The sequence below is a fragment of the Eptesicus fuscus genome, chromosome 18 (assembly GCF_027574615.1).
Source record: "Eptesicus fuscus isolate TK198812 chromosome 18, DD_ASM_mEF_20220401, whole genome shotgun sequence".
NCBI lineage: Eukaryota > Metazoa > Chordata > Mammalia > Chiroptera > Vespertilionidae > Eptesicus > Eptesicus fuscus.
Window position 1 is genome coordinate 2646091 of NC_072490.1, and position 23469 is coordinate 2669559.

A 23469-nucleotide genomic window follows, 5' to 3' on the forward strand; every position below is an offset into this window, starting at 1 on the left:
AATTTACTCCAACTATTCTTTTTTTTTTCTTATCCAAAAGTTTTTCTATAAATATGCTAGACTGTCACCCACCCAGCCCATTCCCATATACCTGAATGGACTGGACTTACTCTTTCCATGGCATCCTGGTTGTAGGACAGGTAATACAAGCACATGGATACACCAGTTGCAGCCATAGAGGGACGAGGAATTTCCAGTAATTTCTGTACTCCACCATGTGCAACAAATTCTGTGGCAAACTTGTTATGGAGCAGGAGAGATGCTAGGTGCTAAACAAAGGTGACACATGTTACCATAGAACTATCTAGAACAGCAATTTTCAACCCGTGTGCCACAAGAATTTTTAAGATATGCAATACCTGACTATTTAGCCAGGGGCACTGACCTCTTTTCCCTTAAATTACTGAATAAAGAAATGACAACAGCCAATACAACAACAGCCATCTGATGTGAATGAATCAAAATTATACCTATTTTTTTTGTAAGATCAGCAAAAAATACATTTTTTTGGTGTGCCACATAATTTCAGTAATTAGTTTATGTGTGCTATGAGATGAAAAAGATGGAAAATCTCTGATCTAGAAAAATCACATGATCAATTCACAAAATATTAAGCTGCTAAATACAGAGAATCCTCTTAACAGAAGTAAAACAAATAGTGCTTAAGAAAAACAAATTAAAAAAACACTCTTAAGATTCCATTTTTGTCTTGTCATTTCATTTACATTGATCCTAAATATATTATCCAAAGAACTATCTTCAGCAAATTATCAAAACTAGAACTAATCAAAATGCACTTTAAATATACTGTAAAGTTTATCTTAACTTTTGTTAGCTCCCTATTCAATTCCCACTAGCCTTTCTGGGTAGACCTATCTTCTCGGCAATTTTAAGGGCAGGGAGTGCTATGCAAGCAGCAGGCTGCTTAATGGCTCCAAGTCCAGGCCAATGAGGAGGGGCCTTGGAAGAGCTAGAGCACCCTCTCCACTTTCTCATGCCAAGGTGTCTTCTGGGTGGTGACACAGGCACAGAAATAGACAAAACACAGATTTACAATTACGTGTATTGTTACCTGTGCAGATCTCCCCAAATTCAGCAGCACAAACAACAGATATGTGCCCTCTTCAGAAGTTCTCCCAACACCCAGACTCATACTTACAGTATTCAAATCCCTTCCACTCTACTCTATTTTTTGTGTTACACAAACCTCTACCACACTCACACCCCAAAAAGCAGCCATACCAGGTACTGTTCCCTTCTAACACGTAGGCCACCGCGTGTGGTTTTTCTCAGGTCACTACCACAAAGAGGCACCTGGTAAGTCTCATCTCTTCTATCTAAACAAGAATTTTTTGTTTGTTCCTATTTTGATATTTCTGGCAATAGAAAGCCCCGAGCAATAAAAACCCAAAGATGCTGTGTACCAAAACACACAGGCACATCCATGTCGATAAAATGTTCGGTCACCGAACATGGGTGAGAACTTTACCTTGAGCGCCTCAAACGTGAGTAGAACGTCGTTAGTCTGCTTCAGGTCGATATAGAACATCATCAGCTCCCGGGACCCAAGCTGCATGAATATGGGGAGTAACTGAAATGAAGACCGAGAACAAGTCTTAACATCTGGCTTTATTTCCACCTACTTCCTCTTCCATTCTGAGGTTAGAAGAAATAAGGCGCTTCTTCCCTACCTCCTTTATGAAGATAAACATACCAACACACTTTGATCGAACAGGCCTTATCAGAAGTATAAGAGTTTGCCAGTTTGGGGCAAAGACTTTTTTGTATTAAGAGTAAAAACACATCATTGTAGAAATGCTACCATAAAATATCACAGAAATAAGCACAGTAATTCCAAAGTGGGAACATAGTATTTCCAATAAGCTTACCTCCTGGTATTCTCCCAGAGGAGTTAAATACTGGAGAATAAGCCGCTGTTCAATGGCAGGAGTCATAGGACAAAGGGTATAATTGGTGCCAATCACCCAGGGGGACATTTCTGACCAACTGCTATTGGACAGCTCAACGAACATCCGATCCGGTTCTGATGATGAGAAACCCAACTTCTGCTTGGCTTTCCTAAAGCTCTCTCTGTCACCCTGTTTCGCTGACTTGTTTTTCCTCAATCCTCCTTCCTCAGGTTTTGTTGCTGAGTTCATTCTGCTACTGGTCTTGTGGCCTGAATCAAGGTGAAAGGAGATCTCCATGTCTCCAGAGGCTTCCTCTTGTTCACCATCCACTACATCTACAGCCATGTCGCCATAGTCCATATCCACCGCTTCTTCATCCAGAGGCAACAGGGGTTCAGAGGAGAGCTTTCGGGGGCTGGGACGCTTGCTTTCTTGCCGCAAAGCCATTTCCTGAAGCTGTAGCTCCCGAAGTCTTCGAAGCACAATTGCTACCTATCAACAGATATTGGAATAAACCGGATTGTCTCTTCTGCATCTTAATTTAAATGATTCTTAACAAATATTTATTCCCACTTACAGAGAACTAGATACCGAGGCACTTCCCCAATGCCTGGTAACAGTAAAGATTTAATAAATATGTTGACTTGATCCCTACAGCTTGATAAAATAAGCAACAGCTAACAGTCTAATTCCGCATAAAATTTCCCAGAGAACCCAAACCAGAAGACCTGCACATACACCACGTCATCACAACTGACCTCTCAGGATCAAGATGAACTGGATGCACCAACACAACTAAAGAGGCAGACACTAAGATACACAGTATTTACAATCTTTTAAGGGTCTTTGAAAATTATATGTGGTTTCTCAAACTTGTATCTGTTTTAAGTTATATTCTGGTAGAAATTGCCATCTACATTATACATAGTTACATAATCTGTTTTTTAAGTTCATCATTTATTTTTTACTTTTAAGTATTTTTTGGAGCCACTCCTAAAATGTGGTATTGTGCTTAGTTTTAAAAAGAGAGAGGGCCCTAGCCGGTTTGGCTCAGTGGATAGAGCATTGGCCTGCGGACTGAAGGGTCCCGGGTTCGATTCCCGTCAAGGGCACATGCTCAGGCTGTGGGCTCAATTAGAAGGCAGCTGATAAATGATTCTCTCTCATCATTGATGTTTCTATCTCTCTCTCCTCTCCCTTTCTCTCTAAAGTCAATAAAAAATACCTTAAACAAAAAAGAGGGAGCCCTAGCCGGCTTGGTTCAGTGGATAGAGCATCTGCCTGCAGACTGAAGGGTCACAGGTTTGATTCTGGTCAAGGGTATATGCCTGGTTGTGGGCTCAATCCCCAGTAGGGCGTGTGCAGGAGGCAGCTGATCAATGATTCTCTCTCATCATTGATGTCTCTATCTCTCTCTCTCCTCTCCCTTCCTCTCTAAAGTCAATAAAAACGTATCTTAAAAAAAAAAAGAGGGAGCCCTAGCCGGCTTGGCTCAGTGGATAGAGCATCTGCCTGCAGACTGAAGGGTCACAGGTTTGATTCTGGTCAAGGGTATATGCCTGGTTGTGGGCTCAATCCCCAGTAGGGCATGTGCAGGAGGCAGCTGATTAATGATTCTCTCTCATCATTGATGTTTCTATCTCTCCTCTCCCTCTCCCTCTCTGAAATCAATAAAAATGTGTTTAAAAAAATTAAAAAAGGGATTATGTCCACAGTTTAGTTTGAACTGCATTTAAAAAAATAAGTATGGTAAAATATTCACAATTTAAGTGGTATATATACATCTGTTCACTGTAAAGTTCTTTCAATCTTTCAATTTCATCCTATGTTTTAAAATTTTCATAACCCACTGTTAGGGAGGAAAGGAAATGGTACTATTTTTTATTTGGTATATAAACTATCATGATCCTTGACAAGATAAAAAACAGCATTTCCAAGTTAAAAAAAAAAAGTAAAATCAAAACTCTTATGAAAAGTAATCTGAAAATATTGAAATTACAGGTACACTCCAGTATAAAATAATAAATAAGATCTACCTATTCAAGTTTAAGTAGCAAGAAAAAACTTGATTATTCTCCCATCTTATACAAAAATTCATTTTAATATAGTCCTTACCAGCTGTGAATTTTCATCCCTATAGTTGGCAGCAATGTCCTGATTTTCCATAGCACCTCCTAATAGTCCAGTAGAATACGTCCTCAATGGCTGATCAGCCTCTCGGGCCCATTTGAAAAGATTTTCGACAATTCCTTCCTATAGTAAAGGAAATGAAAAAGTACAATTCAGAAAAAACTACTTTCTTTTCTTTTTTTTTAATATATTTTTATTGATTTCAGAGAGGAAGAGAGAGAGATGAAAACATCAATGATGAGAGAGAATCATTGATCAGCTGCCTCCTGCACACCCCATACTGGGGATCGAGCCTGCAGAAAAATATACTATTTTCATAATTAAAGATGCAAGCAAAGACCTCAGTCTTATGAAAAATATTTAATGTTGGTCATAAAATTTAAAAATGCAAACAAACTAAGTGTCTAATAGTAGATGGTTTCAGTTAAATATCTATGCATCTGTGAAATACAATCCTATTTAGATTTTAAAACTCAAGCTAAAAATCAATAGCCACATAATACAGACCTACTTCAGATGTTAAGACCAGAAAGGTTCCATGACCAAGTGAGGAGCAGTAAAATTTTTACATCCCTCTTGAAGTTCACAATGCACATTTAACATTATTAATGCTGAGAAGTCCTGCCCAGCAGGCGTAGCTCAGTGGTTGAGCTTCGACCTATGAACCAGGAAATCACGGTTCGATTCCCGGTCAGGGCACATGCCCAGGTTATGGGCTCAATCCCCAGTAAGGGACGTGCAGAACACAGCCGATCAATGGTTATCTCTCACTATTGATGTTTCTATCACTCTCTCCCTCTCCCTTCCTCTCTTTGAAATTAGTAAAAATATATTTTTAAAAAGAAATAAAGATTGGAGTGAAAATAAATAAAATAGTGAATAGAGAAATGTAGAAAATGAATGAAACCAAGAGTTGTTTCTTTGAAAAGACCCATAAAATTGACAAATCTTTAGCTAGACTAACCAAGAAAAATAGAGAAGACTCAAATTATTGGAATCAAAAATGAAAGATGAGCCCTGGCTGGTTTGGCTCAGTGGACAGAGCATCAGCCTGCGGACTGAAGGGTCCCGGGTTCAATTCCGGTCAAGGGTACATGCCTGGGTTGTGGGGTTGATCCCCAGTAGGGGGTGAGCAGGAGGCAGCTGATCAATGATTCTCTCTCATCACTGATGTTTCTATCTCTCTCTCTTTCCCTCTTCCTTCCTCTCTGAAATCAATAAAAATATATTTTTAAAGAAATAAAAAAAGATGAGACATTACTATCAATTTTATAGAAATAAAAGGAATCCTATATAATAAAGAGGTAATATGCAAATTGACCATCACTCCAAAACACAAGATGGCCACCCCCATGTGGTCAAAGATGGGTGCCCCCATGTGAACACAAGATGGCCACCACAAGATGGCCAGCAGGGGAGGGCAGTTGTGGGCAATCAGGACAGCAGGGGAGGGCAGTTGAGAGGGACCAGGCCTGCAAGGGAGGGCAGTTAGGGGAAACCAGGCTGGCAAGGGAGGGAAGTTAGGGGTGACCAGGCTGGCAGGGGAGGGCAGTTGGGGGCGACCAGGCCAGCAGGGGAGGGTAGTTAGGGGTGACCAGGCTGGCAGGGGAGTGGTTAGGGGGTGATCAGGCTGGCAGGCAGAAGTGGTTAGGGACAATTAGGCAGGCAAGAAGGCGAGCAGTTGGGAGCCAGCAGTCCTGGATTGTGAGAGGGATGTCCAACTGCCTAAACAGGTAGTCGAACATCCCTTGAGGGGTCCCAGATTTAAGAGGGTACAGGCTGGGCTGAGGACACCACCACCCCCCCATGCACGAATTTCGTGCACCGGGCCTCTAGTAAGAGAATACTATGAACTCATAAGGATACAGATTTTTTTTTTTTTTTGGTCTCCTGCAGTGGTAGCTAATTGAAGATTTTAATATACAATACTGCAAATTATAGCAATAATTACAATGTTATTCTCTGAAATACTTTTTGTGGCACCCAAGCAGCAAGTACTCATTAAAATAATTACTTTTAAATTTTTCTTGCCTGGCCAGTGTAGTTAGTTCAGGGGTTGAGTGTCGACCTATGAATCAGGAGGTCACTGTTTGATTCCTAGTCAGGGCACATGCCCAGGTTGCGGGCTCAATCTCCAGTAGAGGGCATGCAGGAAGCATCCAATCAATGGTTCTCTCTCATCACTGATATTTCTATCTCTCTCTCCCTCTCCCTTCCTCTCTGAAATCAATAAAAATATATTTAAAAGGAAAAAATAACTTTTTCTTACTGTATTGATTTCTTCCATTTCTTTAACATATATTACTATTATAATAAGAAAAAACTGTAACAATTATTTTAACAAAGGCAAATCAACATATCACTACTCAATTACAAAATAAGGTCATTTTTCTTTTTCGTAAATACCTTTTCTTGAAAAACAACAGCAGTTTCCAGCCCTGGCATGATATCCAGTAGAAGTCTGCAAGCTGCAGTATTTAAAGGGGGCTCTCGGCTTGTCATCACATATGCATTCACCAGCTGTGAAGAAAAGAAGCAATAGTTTTTATTTGTTTATAGTCCTCACACAAGGATATGTTTATCGATTTTAGAGAGAGGAAGGAGAAACGGGAGGAAGGAGGGGAGGGAGGGAGAGAGAGAGAAATATATGAAAGAGAACAATCAATGTTGCCTCCCGTACAAGCCCTGTCCTGGGATGGAGCCCACAATCTAGGTTATGTTCCCTGACCAGGAATTGAACCCACAACCTTTGGTACACGGGATGACACTCTAACCAACCAAGCTACCCGTCCAGACAAGAAGGAATATGTTTTGTCTAAAATTCAACCCAAATTAATAAAGCCTAACAAATCCTTAATATATTCTTATCGCTTGCCTAAGACGTATTAAAGAAGACTGTACCTAACAATTACTAATTAAACCTTTAATTATTATTACTTTTAAATATGTATTTATTGATTTTTATTTAATATATTTTTATTGATTTCAAAAAGGAAGGAAAAGGGATAGAGAGACAGAAACTAGGTGAGAGAGAAATATCCATCAGCCTCCTGCATGCCCCCTACTGGGGATCGAGCCCATAACCCGGGCATGTGCCCTGACTGGGAATGGAACCTTAACCTCCTGGTGCATAGCTCGAAGCTCAGCCACTGAGCTGCTCCAGCTGGCTGTCTCCCACACAAGCTCCAACTGGGGCCAGAGGTGGAACCCAGGTATGACGAGCCACACCAGCTAGGCAAACCTGTAATTACTATAGTTATGATCCCGCTGAGCCATGATGACATCATATGTAATCTCTTCTGCGGCTTTACAATCCAATTCCCCCAAAACAACTCAGCAACCATAAAAATTAAAGCTCAAAGAGTATCACAAAGGAATCACCCCCCTATGTTCATATACTTTTTTTTTTCCAGAAAGATAAAGCAGGGAAAGATAAACACCCCCACCAGATTCTTGACAGGGGTTATGAGAAAAGTGAATTTTATATTTTTACTAGCGTTCCCGTTGCAGGAAAAATCCTGCAATAGGATTTCCTGCTGCACTCTACCCCGCCTCCGCTCCACCCCTGTCGCCCGCCCGCCTTCTCCTCCAGCCCGCCTGCTTTTCCCTTCGCCCCCGGCCCTGACTTCGCTCCTCCCTTCCCCCCAACCCCTCCCCGCTTGCTTGCTTCTTTGAAGCTTTACCCCCTTCTGCAGCTCTTGGCTTCTTTCGACGCTGTCTTGATATGCAAATCTTTGTTGGGGTAATTTGCATACTCATCCTGATTGGTTGGTGGGCGTGGCTTGGTTGGTGGGCGTGGCTTAGGTGTAGCGAAGGTGTGGTCAATTTGCATATTTGTCTATTATTAGATTAGCTATCTGTAACTAGAGGCCCGGTGCACAAAATTTGTGCACTCTGGGGGCACCCTCAGCCCGGCCTGGGCTCTCTCAGAGTCTGGGAGCCCTCAGGGGATGTTCAACTGCCCCGGAGGCGGGAGAGGCTACCGCCACCACCACTGCGCTCACCAGCTGTGAGCCTGGCTTCTGGCTGAGCTGCGCGCTCCCCCGTGGGAATGCACTGACCACCAAGGGGCAGCTCCTGCATTGAGCGTCTGCCCTCTGGTGGTCAGTGCATGTCATACAGACCAGTCGTTCCGCCATTCAGTTGATTTGCATATTAGCCTTTTATTATATAGGATATATAAATGAATGTATTAACAAAACTTTTCTTTGGGTACTCATCAAGTATTTATTGATTCTCTACTACAAAGCAGCATTGTCTTCTGAGCTGGATATACAACAGTAAATGAGACACAGTCCCACCATCAAAGTCCAACAAAGGTGAGATTGAGAAAACAAGTATCATGAGTACAAGATGCTACAGAAGCATGTAGGAGACCACACAACCCCTGCAGAGGAATCCCAAAAGGCTATAGACAGGTAAGCATTCCAAGCCAGAACTTAGGGGTATGTAGAAGTAGCTAAGCAGGAGAGGGGAGAGGAGAGGAGGGCCAACGTGCAAGAACTGAAAATTGAGAGAACCAAGGCCAGAGACAGATTGGTTATATATAACAAAACTAAAAAATTTAAGATTTATCTTAAGGGCAACAGGAAACCACTCGTGTATTTTAAGCAAGAGGGTACCATGATAACTTTTGCAATTTAGACAGATTTCTGGACTCTAAAGTGAAGAATGGGTTGGGCCCTAGCCAGTTTGGCTCACTGGATAGAGCGTCGGCCTGGGGATTGAAGGGTCCCAGGTTCGATTCCGGTCAAGGGCATGTACCTTGGTTGCAGCTGATCGATGCTACTCTCTCATCGATGTTTCTAACTCTCTATCCCTCTCCCTTCCTCTCTGTAAAAAATCAATAAAATATATATTTTTTAAAAAAGAATGGGTTGTGCCGTAACTGGTTTGGCTCAGTGGATAGAACGTCGGCCTGCAGACTGAAAGGTCCCAGGTTCAATTCCGGTCAAGGGCATGTACCTTGGTTGCAGGCACATCCCCAGTGGGAGGTGTCCAGGAGGCAGCTGATCGATGTTTCTCTCTCATCGATGTTTCTAACTCTCTATCCCTCTCCCTTCCTCTCTGTAGAAAATCAATAAAATATATTATAAAAAAAAAAAAAAAAAAAGAATGGGTTGGATGAGGACAACCAAGAGAAACCAGTTAAGAGGCTATTGAATTAACCAGTGAGAGATGGTAATGACTAAACCTACGTCTGGCAACAAGGGCAGAAAGAAGTGGAGAGATTTGTGAAGGCTAAGGAGGAGGAATGATAAGACCACTGAATTAGAGAGTTTGGAGGAATAAAGGATAACTTCTATCTGGCTAGACAAGGACACCATTACTGAGCTAGAGAACGAAAAAACAGCTGTGGACCAAACAATTAGACACGTGGAATTCAAGGAGTCCGTGGGGGATATTCAAGTGGGACTGTCTGGAAAGCAGCTGGAAGTGATCTGAAGCTGAGAAGATACACTGATAATAGAGAAATAAATTGGGAAGTTGATATATTATAGATAATAATAGCTAATACTTACTGAGCTCTCATGAACCAGGTTCTGTGCTAAGTACTTTTCATGCTAAATTTCATTCGAGGATTATAAAAACCTTTTACGGTAAGAACTATCATCCCCTGTCTTACAGATTAGGAAAATAAAGCCTGGAGAAGCTTAAGTTGCCTCAAGATCAGTAAATGGTGGAGATGCATTAAACTCAAAACATGGATCCTCTCCACCGGACAAAGCCCATGTTCTCAAGCATCATGCCATCCTGCCTCCAAAAACAGCCACAAGTTATTGGACAATTACTATGTTTAGGAGCTGTGAGTGAGATGTGCATGTGTGTATTTCCCCTGTCTCAATAGTCCTGTGTATGTGTGTATTTCCCCTCAACAGTCCTGAGTTAGAGAAGGCACGTTTCTTTCCATCCATATTCCCAATGAACACACTGCAGTGTCAATGCAGAATCATGCCACATACATCCCTCTCATTTTTCTATTGTGGAACCCAAGAGGACTCCTATATTCCCAAACTCAAAATCATCTTGTCCAAAGATAAACACAGGTGCCTTGGGAGCCCTCACCAATATTCAACTGAACAAAGTACACACCTTGAGAAAATACCTGGGACTTTGGTAAGAATGAGGCCATGATTCCTCTCATTTCACTGAACCAATACCAAATTAAAACCTATCTACTCTATTCCCACCTTTGTCAAGGCCTCAGGAGAAAGTAAGCTATTTAGAAAAAAGCACTAATGTACAGCATCAACTGTTGATAATCTGGAGAAAAGTAAAAAGCAAACCTACTGCATTCATGAAATCATCATTCTTGAAGAGTATTCTCAGCAGATGGCCCAGCATACACTCTGGATCAGCTCGACCTACCGAAAGAAGAGGGGGAACCAACAAAGGAATAAGTAAGACACCCCCGTCAAGCAACTTAGACCTCTGTAATGGCACCCCGGTTGTTATAAATACTATTAAAATACCAAACAAAAAGAAACAGAAACAAAGAAAGATTCCTTGATAAATTAGATTTCTTAAAAGTGACAATATAAAACTCAGTCACATCTCCCAGGTTATTGCCTACATTGAAATGCTGAATTAAATGAGCACTAGACCAGGCCAGCAATGTTAAATGTACACAAGATCTACAAATATATACAAAATGTGTACATAAGAATCAGAAAGGAGTCTAAAACAAAGAAAAACCCTGACTTCCCAGCCACAGAAAGGTAGGAAACACTTCTTTTGATGGGTGGCCTGGGAAAGGCAGGCTTCAAATCCAGTCCCCCTTTCAACTACAATGCCAACAGCAGGAGGGATGTGTCCTCAAACCTGCAGCCATCCCAGGCTGGGAGTAGGGGTGGGAATCCCACTAAGCAATCAACTCTAAAGATACAGTAACCTTGGCTTTGAATTCTGAGCCCCAGGGGAAAGAAAGGAGACTTAGAACCTAAGATCTACTCAACACACAGCCTAAAGGTAAAATAGTTAATGGTTGGAGAGGTTTGTTTTTAAAAGAGATACTATCTATCTTTAGTTTTCTTTTCAAAACATTAGAGTGAAAAATTTAGTCAAAGGATAAAAAAAGATGTAAGTTGCTGATATGAAGTTTTTCCCAAGCTGTAATTAGTATCCCAAAGTAATTCACAAAAAAGAAAAGTTAGAGAAGAGTATCATAAAAATAAATGAGGACCTCAGATTCCCAACTTTCTATGTTTAGAAATGATGAAACTAAGACCCTTATATTTATTAACAGAAATTAGGGTTAATGACAAATATTGCTTAACGTGAGAGGTAGGGAGAAAAAAATTGTCTTTACATTTCTACTGAAAAAAAGCAAATCTTTCTGTCTCTCCCTTCTACCTCGTTACCATTTCATCCTTTCTAAGGCAGTATCACTAAGCATGATTATCTCTCTTTTTAGTTCTTTTCATAATGCCATACATTAACTAAAATTCTTATTTCACATTTACTTTCATACTTCGTACTCTGATTGCCTTACTGAAAATGTGGGTTAAACAGTAAATAAGTCCTCTGAAGTCACAAGTGGGGATGTCTAGGACAGGGCAGCAGGTAACATCCCATAAACAACTGGACACTCGAACTGAAATGCCTAACTTACTTTTGAGAACAAATGTCTAAGAAATAGAAATAAACCCTGCAACATTCAGGTGGATATATAATGTTCTTATTTCGTAACTCCCATTCATTTTTACTTTCTCTCCATATTCTAAATTTCAGACTCTTCTCTCCACAAAGCTCTGGCTCTTGAGAGAGAAAGTCTAGTGCAGTGTAGGCCCCTACATGACTTAAGCTTTGCCCACTGCTTATCTACCTTAGAGAGAACATGAAATAGCAGTCTCAAGTTCCATACAGCAAATTCCATGCCAAAGCAGGCTAGGTTGTCATGACTCTAATTAAATCAGCCCAAAATAAAACCAAATCATGACAGGGCATATTTTAGCTGTCCAAACACTAAAGCAGACATCAAGAAATCTGTTTATTATTCAAGGCTCCAAGTATCAAGTTCATAACGAAAGCAAGGCACTGAATGCATTCTCAACTACATTCCCCATCAGGGAAAGAAAAGTTAGCATTGCTAGGAAGGTCAAGGCACAGACATTTTTTGGTTTAAAAGTCAGAAAGAGAAAACATTTTTCTCTTTTTAAGGCTCTGTAATCACACCAAATGAGTCAATAAGGTATACCCACATTTATTTGATGTGTAAATATTATAAATAATTTCCATTTTTCCAGAAATTTATTTTTCCTTACTGCTCCCGCCTTGAACAATATTTTAACAAATATTAGGTCTTAAAACTTAGCATAAAATATGTTATTTCAATTGAAAAATATTTTCTAAAAGCAATTTTCTTTTGTAAGGAAATTAGAGCCACGTTTAGGAGAACACAGGTCTCACCAGGATGTCGATCATCAAATGGGTCTGGATCCCCCTTACGATATTCTTCAGTTTCTTTTTCAATCAATTCAGACATCCTAGCACAAAGGGAAGACAGGGTCAACTCTAGACAAGCATATAAAAACATGTGCCACCACCTACAATAGTCAACAGTCAAAGTGTAAATAAAAGCAAAAAGTTAAGAAAAGGGTATTTTTCTGATAAACAGAGATCTAAACAACCATCTTATAAAACAATTTCTACTCCCAAAATCATTCCTTTCCCCTTTCCTGTCTCAAAAAATAGCAGACATTTCCACTGTCATTCCCTCAGAAGCCAAAAACCTAGGAGTCATCATTAAAATCCTCGTTTTTTCTTCATCCCCCACAATTCCTGTTAGTCCTACCTTCAAAATATCTCTTGACTTCAATTATTTCTCCAAATCTTGACCATTCCAATCCTTGTCCAGACCACCATCATCAACTGCCTGGACTGCTTGCACTGGTCTCGCTTTTTTGCTTCAATGCTTGACCCGACAATTCACCCTCCAACTTCCAATGACTTACAGCAATAACTGAATACTATCATGGCTTAGAATAATCTAGATTCTGTCTGCATCTCTGACCACTTCTCCTCCACTCCTCTTTCACTAAGCTGCAGTAACATGGCCTTCTCTGATTTTCAGAGTCCAAGTTCATTACTGCTTCAGGGCCTTTCTTTGTGCTGTTGCCTCAGCCTACAACATTCTTCCCCCACGTAAGCTCCCACCCATGCGCCCAAGCAGCCACTCATCTTCTCTCTCTTACTATAGGTTAGTTTTGCCTATTCCACAGTTTCATATAAACAGAATCCATACACTCTTTTTATATCTGGCTACTTTCACAGAATATGTGTGTGTTTTTTTATCTTATATCGATTTGAGAGCGAGAGAGAGAGAGAGAGAGAGAGAGAGAGAGAGAGAGAGAGAGAGAGAGAAAGCAAGAGTGAGCGAAAGAGAGAGTCCCTTTGTATTCATGCATTCTTTTTGAAACAAAAATCACTTTTTAAAAATACATATTTTTATTGATTTCGGAGAGGGAGCGAGAGAGAGAATCATTGATTGGCTGCCTCCTGCACGCCCCTTACTGGGGATCCAGCCCGCAACCTGGGCATGTGCCCTTGACCGGAATCAAACCCGGGACCCTCCAGTCTGTAGGCCGATGATACTCTATACACTGAACCAAACGGGCTAAGGCAAGAGAACCCTCAGTAAGACTGACATTGTCATCTACTATAATGACAATCAAATACAAGGTTGTCCCACCCTCCAATATCCAGATGCTGTCCTAACTCAAACTCTCCTTTATGTTTCATTTCCATAAAACCGTACTTCCTAGTCTTAGGGTTAAGCTCCCTGCAAAAATTCTTACCCACTCTAGTATATTTTTCCCCATCAAGCCTCAGAATTATTTCTACTTTTTCTACCTTTCCCTCTAAACTGAAAATTATCTTTGCCACAAAAGGAAATTACACAAAATATATGTAAAATTACCTAAGACCTACTAGACTCTCCAGTGGAAACTAAGCAATATAGCACGGCAGAAATTAAAAACAAGGATTTGGAACCAGATTGCCAGGGTTCAAACCTTCCATTCACTGTGTGTCCAATTACTTAACCTGTCTGTGCCTCCTCTGTAAAATGAGGGTAACAGCACCTGTTCCTGGAGGGTTAAGTTAATATATGTACTCTGCTTAGAACAAAGCCTGATATGTGAGAGCTATTTAGGTGTTGTTACTATTAAAAATGAGAATCAAAAACAAACAGAAAATAACTTAAGGTAGATACTGACTGGCATAGGGCAGGAGGGAGCCTTCTGGAGGTGCTATGCAAATTCTATAACTTGATCTGGGTGATGGTTTTACAAGTAAAAAAATCCATCAAGCAAAGTACTTTACAATATATAAATTATATTTCAATAATGCGGATTAAGCTCACACAGCTTGGCCCAATGCCAGGCCTTTTTTACAGAATCAAGTCAAAGGCTTGATATAATAAATAAAATAACATAAATAATAAAATCAATTAAAGTTATAAACAGCGGTACATTTTTCTTAGGAAAACTGCCAAAAGAGCATTAAAAAGTAGTGGTCAATAAAAGATTAAGTAGGCCTGTAATTCATTTCCTGCTTCTTCCTTTTAAAAAAAAAAATTTTATGTATTGATTTTAAAGAGAGGACGGGGCGGGGGGGGGGGGGGTGAGCGGGGGAGGGAGGGAACATCGATTTGTTCCACTTGTTGATGCATTCGTTGGTTGCTTCTGTATGTGGCCTGACCTGGAATAGAACCGGCAACCTTGGCGTACCTGGACAACACTCTAACCAACCAATCTACACAGCCAGGGCTCATTTGCTTCCCATGGAATATACCAAATACCCAAACCCGCAGCCAGTTGAGGAGCGGGTGAAAAAAACAGGAAGGGACTTCAAGAAATATCCAGTGAACTAACAGACCCACAATTTGGAGGGTGGTGGAAGGTGCCCCTATCTAAAATAAACTATACTTCTGAATTCATCCTACTGTCCTTAAACTCCCCTCTAACCTTGAAGATCTTTTTAGGATTTTACTCCATACAATTTTCCATTCCAGCCTTCTATTCACCCTCCACTCTGGTGGGGCCCATTTCCTCTCTGCTACAAAATATGCCCCAGTCCCTTCTCTCCTCAATGCCTTTTTCAGTCACCTTTTTCACATTTTCTAGAAAACCTATTTCTCTGCTTTTCATCAAACTATATTCTACTATCTTTCAAATCCCTTTTCCAAGGAAACTTTACCTCATCTTGTACTGGAAAGCCCACTGGAATTGGAGTTAAAACCAGGATTCTAACCTTAGATTTCCACTGTCTGCCTATGCAGGCTTTCCCAAGTAGCTCTGAGGGTGGCTTTCTTTTAACAATGTAACTCTGTGATACTTTTAGTAACAAAATGAGGAAGTTGAGATTCAGAGAAGTGTCTCATTGAGTTCTGACACACAAAAGGTCTTCAAATATTTGTTGAGTGAATAAAAGAAGCTGACTCATTCAAGTTCTTTCCATTCTCATAACCTCAACTATATTTATGAACAATACTTTCAATACTTTCAATATTTACGAAAGTAAGTGCCAGATTTAGCACTTATTTTGTACTACTCTGCATTGTTTCTTATCCACTAGTTGCTTCCCAGAAGTTAGCACCTTGAAGACAGGACCCTCTATTTTAGGTTTTGCATTGCTGAATAACTTAGCATAGTGACAACGATGGTCAATAACGATAAACGTGAAATAGCCTTGAAAATAAAACATTTGAGTATTTTTTTGAGTACATGTGTTTGATAAAATTTTTAGAGCAATTAAGGGAATCCACTGCTAACATGATCCCCATTTATGATTCTCTCCTTCTTTCAGTTACATCAATAATCCACATATTAACTGCACAATACTTAGATCCTTTAATTCACTGTGGCTGCATTTCAAGTATCTTGTGATTAGTTCTTAATCTCCAATGCATCTACAAATTAAACCCCCTTTCCACCAGTCAACAACTATCCTTAAAAAAAAAAAAATGTACTTTCACATGTTCCCCATGTATCAGAGCAGTTATGAACAAATGCATTTATCTGTTTAAACTTTCATAAGATCAGTTTTCTTTATCCCTAAAAAATAGATCATTGGCCCTGGCCAGGTGGCTCAGTTGATTAGAGCGTAGTCCCGATACACCAGACATTAGAAAATATGGTACTGCTCCTTACTGAAGGAACTAAGGAAACTAACGCTCTGAGGCAGAAAAAGGAGGTGGGGCCAAACATAAGTGGCCTCATAAGCCACTCTAAAAAGTTTACATTTTAGCCCTGGCCGTTAGGTCAATTGGTTAGAGCAGGCGTCCTCAAACTACAGTCCGAGGGCCACATGCGGGTGTTTTTGCCGTTTTGTTTTTTTACTTCAAAATAAGATCTGTGCAGTGTGCATAGGAATTTGTTCATAGTTTTTTTTAAACTATAGTCCGGCCCTACAGCGGTCTGAGGGACAGTGAACTGGCCCCGTTTAAAAAGTTTGAGGACCCCTGGGTTAGAGCGTCGTCCCAATATGCCAAGGTTGCAGCTTTGATCTCTGGTAGAGCACATGTAAGAATCAACCAATGACTGCATAAATAAGTGGAACAACAAATCAATGTTTCTCTCTCTCTCTTCCCCTTTACTCCCCCCCCCCTCTCTCTGAAATCAATTTAGAAAATAAAAATAAGATGCTTATATTTTATTCTATAGGAAAACAGGAACCAGGGAAGAGTCAGGAACAGAGATATGACAATCAGATTTGAGTATGGAAAGATGAATCTTTCAGCAAAGGGGAGGATGTATTCGAAGAGGGTAAACTGGAGACAAAGGGATAATACACACTGCCTAACGGGCCAAGCAAGAACCAACTGATACCTAATGAAGAAAGCAGTGATGGGATGGTGAAGAGGAGGAAGCAGAATCCTCAGAGCGTGATGACTCAATTGTGCTGGTAGAGGAATACACTAAAGAGGATGGTTTTCAGTTTTTTAGTTTAAAACCATTTGCACCAAGGCATGGAATAAGCTGTGAACAGGAGGGAGGAAGGATGAAGACTATAAGCTCTACTTTGGACATGGTATGTTTTAGATGTCTGTGCAATAGACAGGTAAAGATGTGTGAAACGAACAGCTGAGAAATGTATATGAAATTTAAAAAAGAGGGGTCTGAAGTAAAAATAGAGATTTGAAAGCTAACATAGGAATAATGTTTTAAATCATGGACGGAGATGAAACTATCTCGGTAGAATAAAATTTTTAGAGCAATTAAGGGAATCCACTGCTAACATGATCCCCATTTATGATTCTCTCCTTCTTTCAGTTACATCAATAATCCACATATTAACTGCACAATACTTAGATCCTTTAATTCACTGTGACTGCATTTCAAGTATCTTGTGATTAGTTCTTAATCTCCAATGCATCTACAAATTAAACCCCCTTTCCACCAGTCAACAACTATCCTTAAAAAAAAAAAATGTACTTTCACATGTTCCCCATGTATCAGAGCAGTTATGAACAAATGCATTTATCTGTTTAAACTTTAGATAAATTTTTTAATTAAATTTAAAAAAAAGGAATGTAAAGAGCTTCAAGAAGTAGGGAGATAAAGACTAGTTTTAAAAGGGAAATAAATGGATTCAGAATTCACAGTTAAGGTGAAATGTTCCTATCTCTCCTTATAGTGGTACAGTATCTAAAATTATACTATTCTACAAGTTTTCCTTCTTTAAAAAGTAATTTTTTAAAAAATTAATTGTTCGCCCTAACCGGTTCGGCTCAGTGGACAGAGCGTTGGCCTGCGGACTGAAGGGTCCCAGGTTCAATTTCGGTCAGGGGCATGTGCCCTGGTTGCAGGAACATCCCCAGTAGGAGGTGTGCGGGAGGCAGCTGATCGATGTTTTCTCTCATAGATGTTTCTCTCTATCCCTCTCCCTTCCTCTCTATAAAAAATCAATAAAATAAAAACAAAAAATAATAATAAAGACAAATAAACCTGACATACTTCCCACATACTTCCATTCCTTACGTGAATGGAAAAGAAAACCACAAACAAAGCCCCGGACTTAAAACACAGGCAGAAGAGGCCCGGCTGGCATGGCTCAGTGGTTGAGCGTCAACTTATGAACCAGGAGGTTCAATCCCCAGTAGGGTGCGTGCAGGAGGCAGCCGATCAGTGATTCTCACTCATCATTGATGTTTCTCTCTCCCTCCCTCTCTCTCCCTCTCCCTTCCTTTCTGAAATCGATTAACAGGAGAGAAAAAAAAACACAGGCAGAAGAACTTACAGAGGAGAATGAGAATAAAAGGCCTGAGAGGAAAGGTAAGAAACTTAAGGAGGGATGGGAGGGGGGAGAGATTAACCAAAGAATTTATATGCATATATGCATAACCTATGGACACAGACAATAGTGTGGTGGAGGTGTGGAAGGGGCGGGTGTGGAGTGGAGGGGGTCAATGGAAAAAAGGGGGGGACATCTGTAATACTTTCAACAATAAAGATAAATTTTTTAATTAAATTTAAAAAAAAGGAATGTAAAGAGCTTCAAGAAGTAGGGAGATAAAGACTAGTTTTAAAAGGGAAATAAATGGATTCAGAATTCACAGTTAAGGTGAAATGTTCCTATCTCTCCTTATAGTGGTACAGTATCTAAAATTAATTATACTATTCTACAAGTTTTCCTTCTTTAAAAAGTAATTTTTTAAAAAATTAATTGTTCGCCCTAACCGGTTCGGCTCAGTGGATAGAGCGTTGGCCTGCGGACTGAAGGGTCCCAGGTTCAATTCCGGTCAGGGGCATGTGCCCTGGTTGCAGGAACATCCCCAGTAGGAGGTGTGCGGGAGGCAGCTGATCGATGTTTTCTCTCATAGATGTTTCTCTCTATCCCTCTCCCTTCCTCTCTATAAAAAATCAATAAAATAAAAACAATAAAAAACTAATTGTTCATACCTGGTAAGAATAGGTACCATGTCCTGCCCACTGCCATGTTCCTTCTCCCACTGCTCCAGCAGGGTGGTGAGCTCAGCTTTAGAGTCCACATGTACTGCTACCGTAGTCATGGCTTGGCCTAAGGAAGCAAAAAATAATAATAAAGACAAATAAACCTGACATACTTCCCACAAAAAGGAAAGTGAGGGAAAAGAAAAGGAAGAAACAAGCATAGGAAATAATTAAAAGCATGAAAATGTTAACTCTTTAGAAAATTTTTAATTGTGATCCAGTGAGAAATGTGGGATTGGGAGCCTGGATAATCACTCAAGTCATGATGAGCAAGTCGTCACCTCTCTCAGCTTCAGTTCACTCAACGTCAAATCAGATAGAGAAACGGACTGAAATCATGATTCTTAAACTTTCTAGGATCAGGAAACTCCTTGAGAATCAGACAAAAGCTATGGCCCCTTTCACCCCTTAAAGTGTGTATACATAAATGATCCCAGGTCTGGACAGCTGAGCTCCAAAACTTTGAGACCACATTTTTAAAATACAAAATGTAGCCCTAGCTGGTTTGGCTCAGTGGATAGAGCATTAGCCTGAAGACTGAAGGGTCCTAGGTTCGATTCCGGTCAAGGGCACATGCCCAGGTTGCAGGCTCGAACCTCAGTAGGGGGCGTGCAGGAGGCAGTCAATCGATGATTCTCATCATTGATGTTTCTCTCTCTCTCTCTCCCCTTTCCTCTCTGAAATCAATAAAAATATATTTAAATAAATATAAATAAAAATAATAAAATACAAAATGTAGCAAAAGCAACTCCCCAAAATGTTTTGCTCTTTTATAAGTCTTCGGAGGAAAGTTCTATGAAAAATAAACATGTCCCTGTTTAAGTCTTAACAAAGTGGGTATCATTACCAACATGAAAGCTGGAAAGGAGTATTATAAGCCCGTTTGTCCTTCAGGCTTCCTAACCTCTCTCACAGGCCATTTCCTGGAAGGAGGTTGCTGGGTTGAGTGGTCAGCCAGGGGGTTATACAAGGACAAGGAGCTGAGACAGGCCTTGGAGAAGCTGCATGAGACATACCTACACTGGGAAGAGAGGTTTACAAGAGGCTCCAAATGGGAATGAGACCCAAATGTTTAGATGGTTTATAGATCCACTTATTGGCCAAGGTAGTTTTAGGTTCAAAATGTCAGCTCCTGCCATGCAAAATGTATTATTTTCACTGAAATAGCAACCATTTTAAAAAGTTTCACACCAGAAAGGGATTACTAGCTGATCTAGGATTACTGTTCACTTTTCTAAAGATATCCACCACAAGGCCAAAAGAAGTATGTAAAAGTATCTAAAAGGTAAACATTTGCATTTTAATAATGTAGAGACAGTTCTAGTAGTAGTGATTCATGTCATCTGGGTTACTCATAATTCCAAAGAACAAATATTTCCAAAAACAAAAAGATTAAATTAAAAGTTACAAAAGGAAATACCACAGGTATGACCGACAAATAAAGAGTTCTGACCTTAAGAAAACCCCAGTTGTATTTTTTACTGTAATTACTAACTATACATGCATTTTTAAAAATAAATTTCTTGGAATTTTACCTTTACAAAAAAGTTGCAAAGATAGAACTCCTACATACTCCTCACGCAGTTCGGTTTCCTCTAATGTTACCATCCTACCTTATAGTGGTACAATGTCAAAAATTAAGAAACCCAACATTGGTACATTGCTACTAACTACACTCCAGACATGATTCATATTTCTCCAGTTTTCCATTCATGTCCATTTTTTGTTCCAAGATCTCCCCAGTGCACTACACTGGCACTGAGCTGTCGTTTCCCTAGTGTCCTCTGGTCTGTCAGTTTTGAGTCTTGCCTTGTTTTTCATGACCTTAACAATCTTGAGAAGTATTTGCCAAGGGGGTTGGGTGAACCAAAAATTTAACCAAACATTTACAGAATAACATCAATCCTTAAATCCTTTCCAAAAAACAGAACAGGAGCCACCATTTTTTCCTAATTTATTCCACAAAGCCAGCATCGCCCCATACCAAAAAACATAAAACATCACAAGAAAACTAAAGACCAATATATTTTATGAAAATAAATGCAAAAATCCTCAACAAAATATTAGCAAACTGAATACAGCAGCATATAAAGAGGATTATATACCATAACCAAGTGGGATTTCTTCCATAATTGCAAGGGTGACTCTACATATGAAAACTAATTAATATAATACACACACATTATAATATATATAATGTGTATAATATAATACACAAACAGAATGAAGGAGGAAAAAATGATCATTTGATTGATACAGAAAAAGCACTAGGCAAAATCCAACACCCTTTTGTGATAAAAAACAAAACAAACCACCAACAAACAAACAATAAACTGGGAGCAGAAGAGGGCATTTTAAAACCCACAGCTAGCATTATACTCAATGCTGAAACACTGAAAGCTCTCCCTCTAAAATCAGAAACAAGACAAGAATGCCCACTTGCACCACATATTAAACATTGTACTGGAGTTCTAGCCAGAGCAATTCAAGAAAAAGCAATAAAAGGCATCCAAGAAAAGAAAAAGTAAAATTATCTTTATTCACAAATTATATCATCCTATATATAGAAAATCCTAAAAGAATCCACCAAAAAACTATTAAGCAAGCAAATCAGCAAAGCACAGCTACAGGGTACAATGTCAATACACAAAAATTAGTTGTATTGCCATATATTAGTAGTAAACAATACAAATATGAAATAAATAAAACACTTTCAGCCCGGCCAACATGGCTCAGTGTTTTGAGTGTCGACCTTTGAACCAGAAGATCATGGTTTAATTCTCAGTCGGGCCCTAGCCAGTTTGGCTCAGTGGATAGAGCGTCAGGCCGTGGACTAAATGGTCCCGGATTCGATTCCGATCAGGGGACATGCCCGGTTTGGGGCTCGGTCCCCAGTAGGGGGCGTGCAGGAGGCAGCCATCAATGATTCCTTCTCATCATTGATGTTTCTACCCCTCTCTCCCTCTCTGAAATAAAATAAAACATAGTAAAATATAATAAAATAAAAGATTTTTTTTTTAAGTTACTTCACTTAAAAAAAAAATTTCCCTGTCAGGGCACAACAAATCAATGTTTCTTGCTCTCTCTGTGTCTCTCTCCGCTCTCTTCCTTCCTCTCTCGCTAAAATAAAATAAATTTTAAAAATAAAAATTAAGCAAATGTTAAACATAGAATTACCATATGAGCCAGCAATTCCTCTCCAATGCATATACCCAAACAAATTGAAAATAGATATTCAAATCATTGTACACAAATGTTCAAAGCAGCATATTCACACTAGCAAAAAGGTGGAACCAACTGCAGATGTGCATCAATGAGTGAATGGATAAACAAAATGTGGTTATATCCATAAAATTCACTATTATTCAGCCACAGAAAGGAATGTAGTACTGATACATGTTATAGCTATGGATGAATCTTGAAAACAATACGCTAAATGAAAGACGCCAGACACAAAAGGTCACATACTGTATGATTCTATTTATATGAAATATTCAGAACAGGTAACTCCATCTACAGAAAGTTGCCTAGTGGTTGCCAGGAGGTTGGGGATGGAGGAAATAGGAAATGACTCCTTAATGTGTATATATAGAGTTTCTTTGGGGAATGATGAAAATATCTTGAAACTAAAAGAGGTGATGGCTGCGCAACACTCAATATACTAAATGTCACTGAATTATATGCACTTTAAAATTGGTAATGGTTGATTTATGGTATATGAATTTTATAATCTTTTTAATGGAAAAAAGTTCTATAAGGGAATACCTTTTGGAAAACAAGCAATCAGCCTAATGAGCACATAAAGGCAAAGTTTAAAAAAAATACTACCTCTAATAAAGGTCAACTCAAGAGCATTAAAATACTAAAATTGTAGAGTTTAATTTAAACACATACTTCTGGTATCATTTTCAAACTTCTGATTAATTATGACTGAGAATAGTTCTAACTTTGGAAATAACCACTTGCCCAGGGAAATTATAAACTTATTAGTGGCCCGGTGTACGAAATTCATGCACATTAAAAGGGGATTAATTAGAGGAAATATTTTTATATTGCTATTTGCCCTTTCTCTATAGTAGACGTGTCAGAGATGAAAGAAAATTAGTAAGATGCATACGAAAATCTTCCTCCTGTCAGAGTCTGGGGCGCGCCACAGGACCCTGAGTCAAGTCCCCCCCCACCCGTGGTGCCTCAAAATCGTGCGAGACCCAGACCCAGCCGGCCCCACCCTTGTCCAGCCCCGCCGGGCAGGGGGGCGCAGCCTCAGGTCCCCCAGCGCTGGGTTGGGGGACGCAGCCTGAGGTACCCCAGGCCAGCACTGGGTTGGGGGGCTCCCCTTGAGGTCCCCTGTCAAGCCGCGCCGGGGTGGGGGGCGCAGCCTCAGGTCCCCCGGCCCAGCACTGGGGGGTGGGAGAGGTGTGTGGACTAAGGTCCCTTGTCAAGCCCCACTGGCAGGGGGCACAGCCTCAGGTCCC

General features: G+C 40.0%; 1 protein-coding gene across 5 annotated transcripts in view; it reads right to left on the bottom strand.

Moving 5' to 3' along the window:
* DCAF1 (DDB1 and CUL4 associated factor 1) overlaps positions 1-23469 on the bottom strand; it is a 58719-nt gene that overhangs the window by 26520 nt on the left and 8730 nt on the right. For 4 of the 5 annotated variants that reach the window (XR_003614123.2, XM_008155225.3, XM_054708050.1 and 1 more), the window contains exons 2-9: positions 18944-19061; positions 12450-12526; positions 10332-10405; positions 6447-6560; positions 4026-4163; positions 1890-2402; positions 1490-1591; positions 111-269 (exon numbers count right to left, since the gene is read on the bottom strand). Coding sequence is in view for 3 of the 5 variants with exons in the window: in XM_054708050.1 (XP_054564025.1) it covers positions 111-269; positions 1490-1591; positions 1890-2402; positions 4026-4163; positions 6447-6560; positions 10332-10405; positions 12450-12526; positions 18944-19061 (1295 nt within the window). In the remaining 2 variants the exon portion in view is untranslated. Of the gene's footprint in view, positions 1-110; positions 270-1489; positions 1592-1889; positions 2403-4025; positions 4164-6446; positions 6561-10331; positions 10406-12449; positions 12527-18943; positions 19062-23469 lie in introns of those variants that run through there. The other variant, XR_008554466.1, reaches the window with a different exon arrangement.